At 40.9% G+C, this 20,564-nt stretch overlaps 1 protein-coding gene across 1 annotated transcript in view; it reads right to left on the bottom strand.

Moving 5' to 3' along the window:
* LOC109424218 (E3 ubiquitin-protein ligase CHIP) overlaps window positions 1–19,867 on the bottom strand; it is a 33,722-nt gene extending 13,855 nt beyond the window's left edge. Inside the window, exon 1 of the mRNA XM_029858695.2 lies at window positions 19,041–19,867. Within this exon, the coding sequence (XP_029714555.1) occupies window positions 19,041–19,160 (120 nt within the window). The 5' untranslated portion in view covers window positions 19,161–19,867. The remainder of the gene's footprint in view (window positions 1–19,040) is intronic.
* Between the last annotated feature and the right edge of the window lie 697 nt (window positions 19,868–20,564).

Genomic DNA, 20,564 nt, shown 5'->3' with positions numbered 1-20,564 from the left:
GTTAGGCGAGGTTCAAGAATAAATTGGATCATTATTGGTCGGTGCTTAGATAGACGGGAATTAGATACAAGCCCTATGTGTACTGTGTATTCAATCTAGGCTAAGCTAAGTGAAAGTGCTCACAGAACTCTAATCCGAGACGCAGGCGTCCCTGTAGAGACGTGTGCTGAGGAAGAAGATAAAGCTAGCACAGTACGAAAATGTGATTTACCCAAGCAATCACTATACGTGTGAAATAACGTCATCGCGTTTCATCCTTAATTGTACCATGTGTAGCGTTGAGCGCAATGAAAAGCGCAAATCTTCCGTATTACACGTCAACATTCTTTCCCCTGCTATCGCAATGTAAATTGCAATGGGGTTTGAACGTAGAATGCTCGTGATTGCAAGGATTTTTTTATCGCAAGTACAAGAGCAATCACCTCCGTTGACAAACCTCCAGTAACGCATCTCGACTTTACGCAATATTCCAACATGCAGTAGAAATTGGAATCCTGTAGGGCTTCCTGCGTTTTGTGGACAAACTCTCAGCTTCTGACGAACGCGCAAGAAGCACACGCTACGCCGAGGATGACTATGGAATTTTCTTGCTCTATGTTGAATGTTATTTTTATATTCAGTGCTCTATTGTTGTCACCGACCTTTGATGGAAAATTGCCATAATTGAATTATGCAGAACAAAGTGCTAAACAATTAGGTAGGCGGTTTGGAAGAAACCGCAACGTCTAGGCTTGGGCGGCCTGTGGTATTATTGAAGGTGGCGGGTAACGTAAGGCTAAGGCTGAGATTGTTTATACAACTATACCTAGTCTACCGCTGAGGAGCTGAGTCATTATCTGTTTGTCTATTCTTCTCAGACCCCCCCCCCTCCCCCTCCGTAGACATTTGCTCATACAAAATTTTCGAATTTTGTATGGAGCGTAGACTTTGGCCAGACCCCCCCCCCCCCCCCGTCCCCCGCTAAGAGTCTACGTAGTTTATGGAAAGGCCATAACAGAAACTCAACGCATACGAGTCGCTTGATTGGCGGATGTGAGGGTATCGAAAGGTGGAAGCAGCACTTCTATGAGCAGCTGAGCTTGCCAGAGAGAAAGAACGTATGCACGGAAAACCACGGCAACGAAGGAAACGACTACGACAGTACAACAGTGGACAGACTCCTGCGCTGAGGGAAGTTTAGGATGCCATTCACCAGCTCAAAACCAACAAAGTAGCTGGAAAGGATGGTATCGCAGCTGAACTCATCAAGATGGGCCCGGAAAAGTTGGCCACCGGTGCAGACCGGTTGGTAGTCAGGATCTGAGAAACCGAACAGCTACCGGAGGAGTGGAAAGAAGCGATAATCTGTCCGAGCCACAAAAAAGGCGACAATTTGGAATGTGAGAACTTCAAAGCGATCACCATTTTGAATGCTGCCTAGAAAGTCCGTCGCCTGGCACCTAAAATTAATGACTTCGTGAGAAGTTATCAAGCTGGCTTCATCGACGGCCAGTCGACTACGGACTACGGCAAATCAACCGTATGGCAAATCCTCCAGAAATGATCCGAATACAAACCCGTTCATCAACTTCAACGCCAGTATCGACTGTACAAAGCTATGGAAAATCATGGACAAAAACGGCTGTTCTGTAAAGCTTTTGAGATTTAACACGTCATCGAAGATAGATTTTTTCTCGGCAATGCCGAAAATTGAAACCGAAATACGACACCATACATGCAAACGAGCAACGAGGTCGACCAACCTATAACCAACGCAACCCCCAATCCAGGTCGGATTGCGGTAGGCATGGGCCAAACCCGTCGGGACAACGGACGAACCTATTATATTCCATAGGGTTCAAGGTCGTTGTTTTGTCGATAAATGGTACGATTTCGTTTCGATTTCACGTCACTGCTGCTGCTGCTGCTGCCGTGGCGGAAACAAACGGGGTCGGAAGATGATAATATCTACCGTGTGGAAGGCCCAACGAATAAACTACTACTTGTTAATGGCCATCCTCTGTTGATTCACGAAGTTCTTTCTTTATTGTTGTTTCTTTGCGTCACCGCATGCCTGCTGACTTGCGAGAGTTTCACTTTTTATGAAGAATGAAAACATCATTTCGTACATCGTTTAGCTTGTTTTGTTGACTGGCGGTGGTGGTAATTGTTTAATGTTGTTCTTTGCATTTCTATAACTAATCGATAAAAGCTAGAGCTTTGTATTGGCTGGATGATTATCTTACGGTAGAATCGGTTCTCTTTTTCATTGAAAAAAAGAGTGTCTGGGTTGGATTTCCGGCTGGCTCATGATCTTTCCGTAAGGGAGATTGCATTTTTAAAATTATTCTTGACATTTTCCTGTCCCTGATAGCTCATTTTCTCATACTTGATACATGGCTTATTACATTGTCAAATATTTTTCTCCACCACGCCACAACCCCCTATAGCAAAAGCGGATAACAAAATGATAACAAGTTCTGTTACCTGATTATCATTCGTTTTATAATTGGATATGTTATCATTTAGGTTGAATTAAGAGCCAACATAACAAAAATGATAACTCAAATTTACTCCTCGAATACCATAATGATAAGAAGGTAAGTTATCATTGAGTTCAAGTTGATAACTAATTGTGTTATACAATATTTTGTTTAACATTAATATTATTATTATTATTATTATTATTTATTCAATTCCGTAACTCAAGCCATACATCTTATAATGTTACATGTTTGGAAAATGGTGGATTTGACGTTAAGTTCACGAATGGATATGATTTAATAACTAATTATTGATTATTAACTTTAAATTACATTTAGTTATCAACATAAAAATATACAGGTGATTGATAACTGCTTTTGTTATCAGTCTGTTATCATTCAGAGTTATTTTATCGACCAAAATAGTAAAAATCTACTTTACCGACATCGTCAGCAATTGAAAAAAAAATCTTATAATTTTCAATCCATGTTGGCAACTATTGCGGTCAGCGGGTCTCGAACCTAGATCGAGTGATTGCCAGTCGCAACCGATTAGCCCCTATACCAACGGGACACAGTGAGAGGGAGAGTCTTTGAAGGCTACGCTTTCGTACTACAGACGCATGGAAGGTAGAAAGCGGAATCTGTTTTTAGATTCGAGGTTCATCAGACTCTCAGTTTTGGAAAAGCTTTGAAATATGCGTTTGGAAACTGATAACATATTTTGTTATCATTTAGTATTTTTGTGTTATCGCGATAGACCAAAATTATCGATAACCAAATTTGTTACCATCTGGTTATCATCAACTGGCAAAGATGATAACAAAAATAACAACATGATAACACCGATAACATGGTTTATTATTAAAGTGATATCACTTTGTTATCCGCGTTTGCTCGGGTATGCCCCACCAACCAGCAAAAGTCCTCGCAGGAACCCCGGGAATATTATCTGGAATAATCCAGTATCAGGATGAATCCCGAAAGAAATCCTAGTAGGAGGAATCCCGGGAGAAATTTCAGGAGAAGTCTCGTAAGGAGCCTCACTAGGAATCTCGGGGCAATTTTCGGACGGAATTTTTGAAGAAATCCCTGAAAGAATTCAGGAGGGATTCAAATTATGGCAAACACAAATAATCCTGGAGAAATCATTGAAAGCATCTCAGAAGAATTCCCTTAAATAATCTCGGGAGAACTTACTGAAACAAATTCGTAGGGAATCAATGAAGAAATCTCTGAAGAAATTTCTAAATAAATATCAAGAGGAATACCTGAAAGAATTCCGAAAAAAAAAGAGACGAACCAGCCAAGGGCTGAAAGTCTCTCTAATAAAGACAAATCAATCAATCCGAAAAAAAATTCATAAAATAATCCTGGGAAAAATTTCAAAAGGAATCCCTTTAGGAATCCTTGAAGAACCCCTGAAAGTATCTCCGACTCGGAGACTCCGAGAGAAACCCCTATATCCCTTTCGGGACGGAGCGCAAAACAGTGAATTTTCTATACAAATTGCTCAACTTTGGCTCTCCAGACCTCTTAGATTTTCCAAAAAAAGCAACCATTATTTTTCCTCATTTGAAAGAACTACTCTTTGTCTTACGATTTCTAGCTTTGACTACCTGGATAAATCGGAAATAAAAAATATGCGACAGATAATACTTTTTCATGTTATACGGGTTTTGTCCACTTTTCGTTTACCTTGTTGTGGTAAATTTCACAGGCCATGTTAACAAAAGTTTGTTTACACACAAACAAGTATAAGTAATGGCTGAACTATTGAAACAGTTAACATCACATAAAACAAAGTCTAAGTAGAAGAAGACAATTTGCAAAACTGTTACCGCTGTATAGCACAATTGTGCTGGTTCGTCACGAAAGGGATATAAAACAGTGAGTGCCACAGCAAAAACATTCTTGTGATATCACATCTCTTATTCCCTTCACATCAGTAGCGTCGTAAAAGTGATGTACAAATTACATCCTTTCCACGTAGCAAATTAGCCGCCACAGCTTGAGTATCGGTATAGCAATCGTTAGTCGAATAGCAATGCAGATTCACTTTCAAACAAAATCCTGAAAGAATCCCATGACGACACAATGAAAAAATCCTGGGTAGAATTCCCGTAGGAATTTCTGATGATGACTCCTGATGCAGTCTAGGGAATAATTTGCGAAAGAATTTCTTATAAGGAATTTCGCTAGTTATCCCAGGAGACATTTTGAGGAAACCCCGCGGAAAAATCCCTGCAAGAACTCTGGGAGTTATTATTAACCCTAGGGCCCCAGGCGCCTTTCAAAGCTCATCTTTGATGGAACACACTCAGTGAGGTGACGAAACTGAGGCCATGAAGGTATCCCTTTTAGGGTTAAAGAAATTCCTAAAGGAGTATCCAGAATCTTGGAACAATTTCCACTGCAAGAAATCCGGTACAACTACGAGGAACAGCATGACTCTGAAAGAATTCATGGGATGAAATCAATGAGAAATATCAGCAATAGCTCCTGCAAAAATTCCAGTCACTCCGGAAAAAATCTTAAGAGAAAGTCCAGGGTAAATTCAGAAAAAACTCTTAGATACATCTCAGGACCAAAATCGGAAGGAATCTTTTGAGAGAAGTTCCAGGAGAAACTCCAAGGGAAATCTCAGGTAAAAACTTCAAAATATACCCTGCGAGAGCCTTTAGGAAATAAACTAGCTCTTGCATAAAACCAGGAAGGAACTCTAGAAGAAAGCTTACAGAAATTTCTTGAAGGTATTACAGGAAAAACTTTGGAAGAAATCTCGGGAGGAACTCCTGCAGAAAATTTCGTGAAAACTCCATAAGAAATACTAGGAGGAACTCCAGTAGAAATCGAAGGAATAACTCCTGTAGAATGTAGAAACTCTGAGAGAAATTCTGGGAAGATCTGCTGGGAAAGTCCAAAGAAGAACAGCAGAAGGAATCGCGTAAAATCTCCATGTGGAATCCCGAGAGAAATTCTAGGAGAAATTCTGCGGCAACCTCTACGGTTTATCCTGATAGCAATTCTTATAGAGAATTTGGGATAAAAAAAAAAAACAAATCTGTGGCATCCTCGTGAAAAAATCCAGGAGAAATCGGTCGAAATTCTAGGAATTCTGGAAAAAGTACTGGAACGAATCCGGTAGTTTACCTATCCGTGAAAAATTCTGTAGCATGGTCACTTTTTGGTAAATATTATTTTAAGATTTATTCAATAAATTATATAAAATGTATATAAAATGTACATAAATTGTATATTAAATTAAATATTTTTCATGTTCTTCAATGTTAATTTATTATCCGTGTTGATTTATTTTTCATTCAAATTTAATGTTTTCAGTGTCAAATGTACTAAATTCCAAAGTTCACTATAAATGTTTTGCGATATTCAATGTCACCATTCGAAATGACATGCACTTCAAAACCGCATACAACTTGCATGCAAGTCGCCTTCACAAGTCTAATACATGTAAATAAAATTCCTGCCGTTCTATCCACTACACCACGAAACCCGAACAATCTCGAGGTTCAATGTTCAAGCCCGAACTCTCTCGATAAAATTGGATCGGGTATTTAAAAATAGATGGAGCGATACAGATCATTCAGATGGGTATGAAAGTGAAAGAGATAGCAATTTATTCGGTTCTCATTCGTGGTTGATGAGAATTGTCGTTTGAAAAGATCGTAAAATTACTTCGGTAATTTTACGTATTTCCGGCCACGAAGTCTTGGGATCCGACCTTATCTGAGGACCTACAGAACTTCTACTCGTCCATTTTGACCTGGACCGTGGAAGAGGCGGGAGTGCGTGTTCTAAGTTCTTGTGTCGCGGTGTGTTTAATTAAGTATGTAATATAGTAAAATGTGAGAAGTCTTTTAGATTGAATTAAATGTTACTTTTCGTTCCTTTCCGTTAGCCAGTTAGCCAGTTCAATAACCTAAGCCAAAAGGTTAAGTGCGGTCAAGTAGATTGTGTGTGCGTGTTAGTGAATAGAAAAAGGTAATTGATATTTTTTGTTGTGTGGAGTAAACTTTTTGTTAAACGTGTCGAACAGCCGTTCGACGGCTTTTTATTCAGGATTTCGATCCTGCGATCCACGGCCGAAAGCTCGGCACACCGCACCTTTTTCGCTAAACGCGCTCTCGACCCCACGTCGCAGCGTCAAAAGTCCCGGTTTGAGGGGAAAGCCGGAAGGGAACAACCGTTCCGACAGAGCGGCCGAAACCACGTTTTTTCTTCGGCGTTTATGTGGTAGCCACCATACCGACCAAGCCACCGACGACCCCCATCGTCAGATCCGCCATCAAGCAACTTTTCCGGTGACCGGAACATTCACCCACCGGAGGCGGCCGAATACCACGTTTTTCCTTTAGCGTTCATATAGTAGCCACCACACCGACCAAGCCATCGACGACCCCCATCGTCATCGACACCGAGAAGCAACTGCGCCGGTGGTCCGGTCCGTTTAGCGACCGGCAGCGAGAAAGGCGCACTTTCCGAACCGCCGCGCATCTGGTGCAATCGTCGCAATACCACCAGCGAGGATGCGCTAAGAATAACATTCTGCTTTGTCAAGCCGTCCGTCGACCGCCACGCCGTCGCTTCTGTTTTGTCGACGGCATTGATGAGTAGCTGAAAGGTACCGTGAGTAGAACAAAAGCCCAATCTAATTAATCATGCGCATGTGTTAAACTCCACACACACTAACCGAGCTCGGATGCAGAATCGTTTTCGATAAACGTCGATTGAACCAGATTAGGAACAAATTTAGACCGCACACACGTAGGGAAAGCTAGGAAGAAGGAAAAGCGAGATAGCATGGAAAGGAACATGCGTTAATAAACCTAGGTTATCAAATTTGAATAAATGTTTCGTTAGTTTTTGTTACCTTCAAATGCTGTTTTTGTAGAATGTTAGTGCTTTTCCCGATGTAACAGTTTTTTTGGTCTTCGAGATTTCTCACGTTCGCGTCGTTCTACCTGTTTTTTGTTAGTCTTTTTGTACGCCAGGATAGACTGCCTGGGAAATCAGTCTCTCCACTCACGTGTCCGAAGCTAACAGGGAAATTTGAATTGGTGAGTTCTTCCAATGATGATACTCGTGAGTGGTGTCTTTGTGAGTTGGTAGAACGACGGTTAGCATCAACCATATTCTGAGAATCGCTTAAGGCGACCTCTATAAGTGAGACATCTCGATCCACCGTACTTTTGAGTTTTCTGTATCGTCCCTAAATCGCTATTTGGTCTCTTAAAAACAAACCCGCCCTGAGGTTGGGTTTCTTGCCGGGCAAACATAACTCGACAGACGGTCCTCTTCGGAGGTGGCGCTTAAGCCGTCTGTTTTCGGAGCCAGGGAACGAAGCAGAAGACGGGAAAACTCTTAGCCGCAATTTGCGTGCTACAATTCAAAAAGCAATTCCATGAAAAATACGGAAGGAATTTTATGAGAAATCCTGTGAGGTATTTCTAAAAAAAAAATCCAGAAAGAAACCCTGACGGGATGGATGGATAGACGGATTTTAACTTCCAGGTTCATCCACGTCCACGTAGAATTTGCAGCATCTTATCGGAATCGTCGTCTTGTCGGAAATATTTGCTAGGTCTAGGAGCCCTTCTTGTGTTCCCGATTATCCAGATTCCTTCTTGATTTAAGTTGCTTTACGAATAATCATTCAGAGGAATTTCCAACGTCTTCACGGAACCACAAGCTACCAGTAAGAACCTGCAGCATTGCGGGAAAACTATATGTTTAGTCAGTTTGTTTTTACTACAAACATGTAGTAAAAGTTCATGTTCAAAGAAGAAAACACTACATACTCGAAAACTTTTTCATTCATATCAACAATTCAGTAATCTCTATGGACTCTTTTTTTGAGTAGATCTACAAGTAGTGAAGTTCATTACTTTTTATTTTTATGACCCAATGTTTCATTTTTTATCGGAGTAAAACTTTCCTGAACAGGTCCAAGATATTACCTGAGCATTCCAGGTTTTCCCTGTTAAATAAAATTCCCTGAGGATTCCCGGGTTTCCAGGTTTTTCTTGGTAGTAGACACCCTGTCAATAAAGGAATCCCGGGAGGAATCCCTAATTGAGCGCCGGAAAATATCCCTGAAGGAATCCTGGAAGAATTCTCCGTAGGAATCCCGAAAATCAATAATCAATGAATGAATCCCGAAAATAATATCACTGAAGGAATTTCAGAATAATGTAAAAAAAATCCATAAAAGAATCTCGGGATAAATCAATAAAGAAATGGAGGAATCTCTATATAAACCATAGATGAATCTTCGATGGGTTCTCCAGTTAGCCTAGTGGTTAAGGCTATGAATCGCCAATCCGGAACGGCGGGGGTTCGATTCCCGTTCCGGTCGGGAAATTTTTCTCGACTCCCTGGGCATAATGTATCATTATACTTGCCTCACAATATTCATGCAATGGCAGACAAAGAAAGCCCTTCAATTAATAACTGTGGAGGTGCTCAAAGAACACTAAGTTGAAGCGAGGTAGGCCAAGTCCCAGTTGGGACGTAGAGCCATAAAGAAGAAGACGAAGAAGAAGAAGAAGAAGAATCTTCGATGAAAACTCTGGAAAAAAATCTGAAGGAATCCTGGAGAAAATCCCCGAAGGAATCATATGGGAAATCTCGAAAGAAATCCCTGAAAACATCCGGGAAACAATCCTAAAGGAATCTCGGGAGTAAGAATGCCGGAAAGAATGCCGGGAGAAATCCCTAAAGGAATTCAAAAAGAAATGTCGGAAGGAATTTCGGGATAAATGTCTAAAGGAATCCCCGAAAAAGCCTTGAAAGAATCCCTAAATACATCTTGAGAGGAAACCCTATAAAAAAACCGGTAAAAATGAATAACGAAATCACGGGAGGAACCAATGAAAGAATTCTGGAAGAAATTCCCGAAGAAAGTTTGGAAGAAATCCCAGAAAAAAAAACCGTGGAGAAATACCTCAAGCAATCTCGTATGAAGGATGAGTCATGGATGGGGCCGTCCATATACTACGTGGACAACATGAAGGGGGAGGAAGCTAGAGAATAGTCGACACCTATCAAAAACCAGAATTTGTTAGTCAACGTGGTATATGGACGGACCCGAGGAACCCTTGATGAAATCTCGGGAATAATCCGTGAAAAATCTGGGATGGAATACTGTAAGAAAATCCGGGGGGGGGGGTTGGTGTATACAAGACCAACTCCCGGGGATAATCAACAAAGAAATCGCAAGAGGAATTCCGGAAGAAATCAGTAAAGAAACTCCGGGAAGAATCCTTGAAAGAATCTTGGGAGGAATCTCTAACGGTAACCTGGGATAAAACAATGAAGAAATCTCTTAAGGAAGCCTGGGAGAAACACCTGAAGGCAATCTAAGTGAAAACCCAGGAAGAATTTTAGAAGAATCCCTGATGCGTCTTGGAAATAATTTGTAAAAAAATCCCGGAAGAAATCTACAAAAGAATCCCGGAAGGAATGCCAGGGAGAAATCCTTGATAGAAAATATCCCTGAAGGAATCCCGGGAAATATTAATGAAAGAATCTGGAGTGGAATTCCCAACGGAATATAAAAAAAAACTGAAGGAATCCCTGAAAGCAGGTATGCATCTCGTAACCTTACTTTTACCTGTTCAACGCCCCTGAAACTTACGATTACAGGAAGTTTAGGATCAAAAAAGAATTGGAATCTCGTCATTTTCTACTAATAACAAGCTAATTTGTAAAGAAAATTTGAGAATTCATACTTGTTGAACAGGTAGATTTGAGGTTAGGGAATCACCACTGCTTGAAGGAATCGTAGGAGAAAATACATAACAAAACCCGAGAACGAGCAATGGAAGAATCCCTAAATGAATTCCAAGAAACTCATTGAAGGAATCCCGGAAGGAAAAATGCCAGAAAAAATCCTGAAAAAATCAATGAAAGAAACCCAGGAGACTTTTTTTCAAGAAATTTCGTATCCCAGGTAGAAACCTTAGGAGGATCCCTGAAGAAACTCCGGCGGAAAAACCTGAAGGAATCCTGGGAGGAAATCCTTCGAAGAACACTTGAAGTGATCTCATGAGAAATCCTGAGTAGAATATCGTAAGAAATTCCATAAGAAATTATGGGACGAATCCCTACATGATTCTCTGGAGGAATTATAAGATGAATCCTGGTAGGAATTCTTCAATATTTGCATAGATAATCCTTGCGAGAGCCCTTGTATGTAGACCGAGATATCCGTGATATAGATTACATTATTTGCGTTGATTTTTAATACGAAATGTTTTCGACATACGGATCTTATGCACTTGAACGTTTATGCTAAATTACCATTACCACCACTATTGGTACAACCTCCACTAAGGGAGCTTTTACCCTAGAAGTTCACGTAAATTAATTTCAATTTAGCTTTTTTCCTCGTAATCCGTCAACCATTTTTGGGCTATACCAGTCGATAGAAAACACGTGAAGCGCGACTATTGATAGCAACATTGTCGTCAACATACGGCACAATGCAAAGTGGCGTGACGTTTGTTCGTCACCAAAAGAAAAATATGAATGAATGCCATTTATGTTAGGTTCAGTAGTAGTATTGTCTATCCGGTTGGAATCAAGACCGACATTCAATCAAAAATTGCCATTTTCTTGGTCCACAAGTGTCGCAACTGTTTCGCATCTAGTGCACTGTGTTGCTGACAACAACGGGAACGATGCGCACTACCTTTGACATGATTTAAAAACGTCGCGAGTTGGGTCGCGTCGCGACTTGATTGTGCGAAGTCCGGTTTGGTGGCGGCCCGACAATACGTTGGCATACCACTACGAGCAGTGCACTCCAAAAAATCCAAACATCAATGCTACCTGAAAAATCACGTAGACCAAAAACAAATGAACTTTTTGAGAATTTACCTGACCAACATGACAGTCACCGGAACATCGATCGAACTTAAATGCACCGCTAGTTGTGTTTACTGTGCTTCAATATACCCCTTACGTGAAAACTACGTACAACCCTGAATTCATTATGACCGCTGAATATTATATTCACTCCTCCGTTCATTCTGTGCTGTGCTCGCGTTTCAAGATGGCGTCTTTTGAAAACAGTCTACGAGAGTTGCTAGCGTATTTAGACATTTCGGACCATTTGCTGGAAATATTTGATGATAAATTGAATAAAATCAAAGGTATGTTTCATAATAGTTCGAATTTGATCCTTTAAACAGAATGCGGAGGTTATTTTACCAGTTTGTTGACAATTTCTGCGGATCAAACCCGCACATCATTGGAGCCGACGCAAAGAACTTGAAAATATGCGGTTTTGTTCGGAATTATTTCGTTTTGGCGAACAAGAAACGTAAGTAAATGATTATTTTTTCATTAGAAATGATAACTTATAAGTTTCCTTTTGAATTTGCAGGAATCCGTTTCGGCATTACCGGCGGGTTACCGATTGCGGCTGACTGGCAAAGCTTGTTTTGATCCACATTCGCTTGCATGATGCAAGTTGCATCTATCCAGCTCCCACCACACCGATCTACTCCGCCGCACCAATCTACTCCTGACAAAATTGCTGCTCATGAGCCATCCACTTCTTCGGTGGTGGTGGAACCAAGAACTGGACAGCCGCATTCCGAAACTATTTCACCAGTCGTTGCTGATAGCATTTCCAGCTTTTCGAGTATCGAAGAAAAGCAGAGTGAACGCGAAAATCGAATGCAAGAGGCAAGTTGATTTGTGTTGTAAATGTTACAAAGGCATTTATTTGTTTTGTTTCTTTCCCTACAGGATTCTGAAACTTATCTGTTTTTCTTCAAGACCGGATCCGGAACACACTATGGAAACTGCCTCAGTCGCCATCCAATTGACTGATACAACGAATAGTTGTTATCCAGCCGACAGGCAAACTGATAAATTCCGCCTACCCAAAGTGAGAGCGCGAATAAGCAGTCTCGTAGTTTCAACTAGCTTTGACTTCTTCTGATTCCACTGCATCGGAACATATACTGATAATGCTGCTCGCATGTGGATGCATCAGCAGCTGCTTGCTCTGACGGAACCGAAGGAGGATTGCCAACCACCGTCAATATACCGGACGGCACCTTCCTATGTGTCAGTGAACCCTGAAAGCGTCTTGGAAGTAGCAGAGCCAAACAAATAAATATTCCATTATAGTATCATTTTTATACTTGTTTTAATAACAATCATCAATTTATATAGGGTAAGAGCAATATTCTTCGCTCCATTTAAAAATGTTTTAATTTTCGCCATTCCATACTAACATACTAATGGAAAGGTGTTTTTTAGAGCAGTGGCGAAGAATATTGCATTTACCCTGATTGATTCACAAATATTCGGAGTAATCGACAAAAAGACCATTGAAGTCAACGCCAAATGTGGTGGTTTTTATCTTAATTGTTAACTAAAATTACTGAAAGGTCATATGTCTTCTATTGGAGTACTTAGTGAGGCATACATAAAAAATCACGTAACTTCTACGGGGCATTCCAGTGGAATGGCAGAATTCATCAGTTCATGCGTTCATTTTTCGTCGCCCCCAATTCACGTAAGTGCTACGTGAAAAGTGCGATGGAAAAAAGTTACGCATGTTTTCACGTAACCTTGACGTTTAGATTTTTTGGAGTGTGCGGATTTCACGTCAAAGCGGAATGTGTGTTGTCTGTCTATATCCAGCTGGAATTCGGGAAAATCGTATATACTAGGAAGAACAAGGAATAGAAGGAAATGTTTTTTTTGCATATTGTATATACATAGACGAGCATTCGAGAAATGAGTGTGTACCGGCAATTGGCTCTAAAAATATCATATCAGTGTACCAACTTGTAGTTTGGCACGTTTTGCAATTAGTGTTTGTTCTAGTTCGAGTTGCAGCAAACATAACTATAGATACTGAGTGGTAGGCGGACGTCAATCTATCCAACATGATTGTGATTTTTCAGTCCATGGTTTTTGTTTTGTAAACTTTCACTGAAGCATAAAATGTTTCTGATTAATCTAAACTCATGTTGGGTTAAGGTGATACGGCACATGATTGAAATTATCAGTCATAACCTTAGTGAAAAAGTACTCCTTATGTGCTTCCTAATGACAATCAATATGTTTATCTACACAAAGTTGTTACGAAATCGAGAAAACACTCGCTCAAAAACAGTTTTGATTGGGTATTTTCTTAGATATCGTGGGTAGTGGCTACGGTTAGGATAGCTCAGATAAATCTTCAGCATAAAAGAACAGCAATGATAAATCTTTGCAGACTTATGAAAATGGTGGCTTTAGTCTAAGAACCTTATTTTCGTTAGTGGAATTTGTATCTAGGAAACCTTGTGAACTCGGTGTTTCCAACTTTCAGTAAGAATGGAATGGAAAACTCGCGTGTCATGCCTCGAGCATGTGTGCTTGTCAACAACGCAATCGTTGCTACACTCGTCTTTGAACTAACCACCAGAGATGTATGTGTTGTCACAATTGATGTACCTGTTGAAAACCTCAACAGGAAACAGTCTATTATTTGGTTTATTTACCGCAAGATGAACCATCTGCTAGGGATGCTTTCAAACAAGTCATCACATACTACACTTCAAAAGGCCTTCCGCTAATTGTTGGCAGTGATGCTAATGCTCATCGTATCATCTAGGCAGCTCAAACATTAACATGAAAGCGTCCAGATTGTTGGAATACTTAAGTAGTACAGTTCTTGGATTACTTAACATAGGCAACCGCTCAACCTTCATGGTATCTGCTAGAGGGGAATTGTTAGACATAACGATTTGGTAGAATTAGTCACGAGCAAACCAATTGACGTGTGTCAGATGGGGAATCTCTATCTGACCATCGCTACATCTTGTTTGAACATGTGAATGTTACTTCACAAACCTTGCGTTTCAGGTATCCCCGATCAACCAACTGGTGTCTCTTTACTGTTTTGGTTGCGATCAAATTTCATGGATACCCAAACACCATCCATTGACACTCAAAGTGATTTAGATGATGCCGTTGATACTACAACGGCCTTCAACATGGAAGCTTTTGAAGAAGCATGCCCTCTGCGGTCTGTGAAGACCACAAAAGGAACCCCTTGGTGGAACTGTGATCTGGCGAAGCTCAGGAAACAATGTAGAAAGAGTTGGAACAGACGTCGTTCGGCTGGATCGGAGGCTTTCAGATACGCTCGCAAGGCCTATCAAAAAGCGCTTCGGTCTGCTGAACGATCCGGCTGGAAAAACCTTTGTACAAATGTTTCCAGTTTGAGTGAAGTCAGTCGGTTGAACAAAAGCCTTGCAAAATCTAAAGATTTTCAAGTGAATGAACTTCGTATGCCAAATGGCGATCTGACTTCCTTTGATGAGGAAGTTCTGGAATTCTTATTCAGCACACACTTCCCTGGATGTGTGGATATTACATCTTCGGATGAACCTGATGTCTTTTCTAGTAGTTGCGATTCCCTGGCTTCGGCTCGAAGTATTGTAACTATAGAATCGATTGAGTGGGCACTTGATAGCTTTGCTCCTTTCAAATCTCCTGGGGCAGATGGGATTTATCCTATTTTGCTTCAGAAGGGATTTGATCATTTCGAACATGTTTTGAAAAAATACTTGTTTGCAGTTTTGCTACAGGGTATATTCCCAAATCCTGGCGGGATATTACTGTGAAGTTTATTCCGAAAGTGGGTCGTGCGTCGTATGAAGAAGCAAAGAGTTTCAGACTTTTCAGTTTGACCTCTTTTCCTCTGAAATGCTTAGAACGCATTGTGGATCATCACATCCATGATGTTCATCCGGCCAACGTGCCTCTTCATGTGAACCAACATGCTTACCAATCTGGAAAGTCCACTGTGACTCTTTTACACAAGGTTGTTTACGATATCGAGAAAGCATTCGCTTTATTTAATTAGGCCATCTCCAAAGGATGTGCTTAATGGGGATATCTGGAGCGTTCTATTCAACTCCCACGGCAGCGCTCGAAGTTCTCTTTGACGTTGTTCCACTACACATTCATCTCAAACAAGAAGCACTTTCTTGTACTTACCATCTACGGGTACTCGTTCAACTAGAGGAAACTCCTGTGAAACGCACATCAACAGACACCTCGTTGTTTCAACTTTTTATGAATTGGGACAAAATTGTCCTTGCTCCAAGTGATCTTTCAATTGCTTGTTATTTTCCATATAGGACATTTTCCACGAAATTCCCTTCCCGGGAAGAGTGGATATCTGGATATCTGGAGAGAAGTATTTCAGACGGCAGTGTATGTTACACTGATGGCTCCCTTCTCGAAGGTCGAGCAGGTGCTGGTGTTTATTACTCACTTGGTAGACACTGCACCGTTTTTCAGGCCGAAATCTTTGCTATTATGTGGGGAGTATAATCAGCACTTCAACAGCACGTAATGGGCAAAGTAATATATTTCTGTTCAGATAGCCAGGCTGCTATTAAAGCCGTGTTTCGGTCAACTCTAGGTCAGAGTTAGTTATCGCTTGCCGAACTCAAATCGAGGAGCTTAATTCAGCAAATGCTGTACACCTTGTATGGGTACCTGGCCATTCTTCCATCGCTGGAAATGAAATGGCTGATGAGTTAGCTCGCCCTGTAGCATTACATGACTTGCCCTGAGCCAGCTATACCGATATCTAAGTGTTGAGAGAAGCTTCAGATTGACACCTGGGCTGCCATTCAGCACAAACAATATTGGAATTGTTTGGAGGATTTGTATAATTAACTCCTAAATGCTTCCCAAATTAATCTCTCGGTGGAAACACAGTAAGATATCCTAGGAAAATTTCAAAGAAGAATGAAGGGATAGTCTAGCAACAGCTCGATATTCAAAAGTTTCAAAAGTTCCAGAAGAAACTCCGTAGAAAGCATAAAGCCTAGAGAGCTTAGTAAGAGCTTAGAAAGCCTGGAGCCTAAATGTCTTGGAGCCTAGAAATCCTAGAGCCTAGAGATCATAGAGCCTGAAAGCCTAGAGCCTAGAGAGCCTAGATCATAGACTGCTTAGAGCCTAATGAGCCGCTAGTGCCCAGAGAGCCTACATCCTAAAGATCCTTGAGCCTAGATAGTCTAAAGACCAGCGCTTAGAGAGCCTAGAGAACGTAGAGAGCTTAAACCCCAGAGAGTTTAGAGCTTAGCGCCAAGAAACTCTTAAGCCTAGAGAGCGTGTAACCTAGAATACCTAGAAAATAGTGCAAAATGAGCCTAGAGAACGATAGAGCTGGCATATTCTAGAGCCTGGAGACTCTGAAGAGCTTAGAACCTAGAAAGCCTAGAGTCTAGAAAGCCGAGAGACCCTGAATCCTATAATACCTAGAATCCCAAGAGCTTAGAATGTCAAGAGACCCTAGCTCATAGAGAACCTACAGACTACAGAGCCCCTAGTGTCTAAAGAGTCTAGATCTTGGAGAGCCTAGAGCCTAGAGAGCCAAAAGATCCTAGAGCCAAGAGCTGGAGTGTCTGGTACCCCTAGAGCCTAGAGAACCTACATCCTAGAGAGCGCTTAGAGCCTAGAAGCTTTGGAGAGCCTAGAAAGCCTAGAGTCTAGAGAACCTAAAACTAGAGGGCCTAGAGCCTAGGCAGGCAGAGCGCTAAAGAGATAGAAACAGAAATAGAGAGTAAAAGCGAGAGAGGCCAATAGACAGATAAAGATGTAGAGAAATAGACCAACAGTATAATAGAGGCTAAAAGGAATAAAAGGACAGAAAAAATAGAGGAGATAAAGAGAAAGTGAGATAGAGCATAAAATAGACAAAAAAGGTAGTTAGATAGAGAGCTAAAGAATGAGAGATACAAAGATAAAGAGCTAGAAAGGGACCGTCCATAAATTACGTCACGCAAAAAATGTCCATTTTCAACACCCCCTACTGTCTATGTCACGCTTTTTGTATAACACCTCTGACGTGTTTGTATGAGTTGTCACACTTTACTGAACCCCCCTCTCTTCTAAAAACGTGACGTAATTTATGAACGTTCCCAAAGGTATACTGCCCCCACTCGTATAACAGTCCCATCTTTGATGGGTTTCCTGTTCATATGGCACTGTTATGCAGTACAGAGCTAGGGAGATGTATTATCTTTCTTATTACTCATTTATTTAAAGAACGCATCATCTGAATGACGAAAGACGAATAGACAACTAGATTAACAAGGAGACTTAAAGACAAACAGACAGTTAACCCTCGAGCAGTCGCATCTTTGATTACCTATAACGACGCCACGCTCACGCTGTGTATTTTCCATGCTGCATGTACTTAGTACATGGCGCGACCGCTCCCGGGTCAATTAGAGGGATGGGCAGAAAGATAGATATTTAGATGTAGCTTCAAAGAGGTATATAGATGGCATTTAAGTTTAGAGGGATAGACAAATAGACAAATGATTGGATTAAGAGCTAGTCTTATAGACATATAAAGAGACACTGATAGATGTAGAGAAACAATGAGATACAGAGATTGCGTGAAAGTGAGACTGCAAAATAGGAAGATAGAGACACAGACAAAAAGACAGTGTTGAAGAAATAGAGACTGAGAAAGAGAGAGGCAGTAGGATAGCGACATGCAGAAAGAGGTGCAACGAAAGATTGAAGAGCTAGACAAACAGAAATATGGGCCGTGGGAGAAAAATACAGGCCCGTGCGCAGAAGGGGGAGGGTTATATGGTGAATAATAATGTTAAAACAGTCTTTAAGTAAACCAAGATTGAGTTTAAATAAGGGCGGAAGTAACATGATCGATTTCTCTTCATCGCCTCTCTTCTTCAAATTAAAGTGACAAGATAAAGCAGTTTAATGATCGGTAGTCCAATATTACTAGAAATGCTCTAACTTCATCTAGCCTTCATCAATCAAGCCCTACATTTTTACAAGATCAAGCTAACTAGTTGAGGAACTAACAGCCAAATTTTGAAAATGTTTGGTGCTGTTTAGAAAAAGTAACACTTTGTTGAATATTTTATTTTTTTCGGGATGAATTTCTGAAGGATTTCCTGGAAAATTACCAGAAGAAACTCTTTGAAGAATCCCAGAAGGGACTTCTGATGAAATCCTAGAAAAACTTTTGAATGAATCCCACAAACCTGGACGAATACCTATCGAGCCTTTCGAAAGTTACACATAGAGACACAAGTTCATTTTTCTGGTAGGATATGGATATGGATACAGACTGTGTAGGTACATTCTAAAAAATGCATATTTATTTTAGTTGATCTATCCCCACCCTATAAATCCTACATCTCAACATCAATGCAACTAAACGCGTTCGCTTTTGGTGCGAACGAAGGAATTCATAATTGAGTGCAACATCCGTAACAAACACGAAGACGTAAGAAGCGCCTATGTCTGCTTACTAAACAAAACAGTAAACATCAATCAAAGCAACCAGCGCGAAAACAGATAAAACGACTGTCGCCGTCGTAATTGATTGTCCAATCACTGCGCTGCGCTTACTGCGAGCGATGAAGACATTCACGATGAGACAAAGTTCCTGGAGCGGAGCAAAAATATTCATACGACTACGAGTATCCAAAGAGGAGAAGGGGGGAATGGCTGCTGTGCGGACAGAGTAAAAGTGCAGTCACTTACAATTGCCTTCGTGTAGAGATTGATGGCATCGTCGTATTTTCTCGAGGAAAACATCCGATTGCCCTGGTCCTTGAGCTCCACATCGGTCAGATTGGCCGTCGAGTACATATGCTTGCTCATGATGGTGATTCAAGCTGCTCCTCCGTAGCACCGTTCCGAATTGTGTCCCGAATTACCGAGATGAAAATATCCGAGGCGTAGAAGGTCGTGCGGACTGAGTAATACCACTTCTTCACTTATCAACTCGCGCGATTCGCGTTTTTTTTTATCAATCACCACCACACCCGTACACTATTTTCGTTGCAAAATCTTTTCGTTTATCTCGCTCCACACTGTCTGAAATTCCAAAGTCCTCCACTCTTTCAGCACTCGCGACGGAACCGAACCAGCAAGCTGCCAGGAGATTTCCCTTTGCTTCTTTGTTGTTGGACGTTCGCGAAAAAATTGCTCCTCCTCCGGAGGGTCCGAGCCTTTCTCCCCGATCGACTGTCAAAGCGAAACTGAAGCAAGAAAAAATACCTTCACCACAGGAAAAATCTATTTTCCTCCGCCCGCGTCGTCGTCGTGTGTTACGACGACATTCACTCCGGATATCTCACAATGAAAATCAGCTGTATACGATGCGAGCACTAGCTTGCGTTTCTATTACGCCACACACGGATCGCGATAGCTCGACGACTCACAACGAAAATGATGGAAAATATTGAACGGTCCCTGCAGTAGCGAAAACGATGAAAGTGGGGAGAGAAAAACTGACGGTAAAACAATTTTTTTTGCTGGAATTCGAACAATCCGCGGAAAATCAGGCGTCGACTCGCGGAAATGCAAAACAATGACCACTGACACTGACAGTTGTGCGAAGCATTGGGCGACATAAATTTATTATGGAAAATCGCGAATACACGCTCAAAATGATTCACGCAAAATTAAAAAAAAAGCACGTTCTGCAAAATTGACTTCTTTAGCGGTGTAGAGATAATTCCATCACCGACAAACTGACGTGGTGGCTAGTGCAATGCGTCGTGGAATGCGTTTCCAAAAGTTTAAATTAAAAACCGTTGAAACACTATCGCCATCTGGTGATTTTCGTTCAGAAGTATATTGACCGGACAACATCGAGCACTCTTAAATAATATCGCACATACATGTGTTGAAATGGGAAGATTTTCCTACGTCGAACAATGCTCTTTTAAATTACTATAATTAAAGTGTTCCTCATGCTTGTCGAAAAAAAGCAAAATTAATTAATTCTATTGTAAATGTAGCTTTTTTGTAAGTGCTAAACACTAAATTATCACACAGATTTTTATTCTTTTTTGGATTTGTTTAAGAGTGCATGTTTACATTTCGTGGCGTCGTCGGCGTCGCCCTCGTGAGCGCTCCCTTCGTCGTTTTGTTGCTATTCGGCTAATTTTATGTCAATACCAACATTATCATTTCATCATAATATCCTCGATAATATCCAAAGTAATTGTTCCTGAAGCAATATTTTCTATTTTTTGAACGAATAAGAGCTTAATTTTG

This window comes from Aedes albopictus, chromosome 2 (genome assembly GCF_035046485.1).
Source record: "Aedes albopictus strain Foshan chromosome 2, AalbF5, whole genome shotgun sequence".
NCBI lineage: Eukaryota > Metazoa > Arthropoda > Insecta > Diptera > Culicidae > Aedes > Aedes albopictus.
This window is presented reverse-complemented; position numbering and strand designations above follow the sequence as displayed.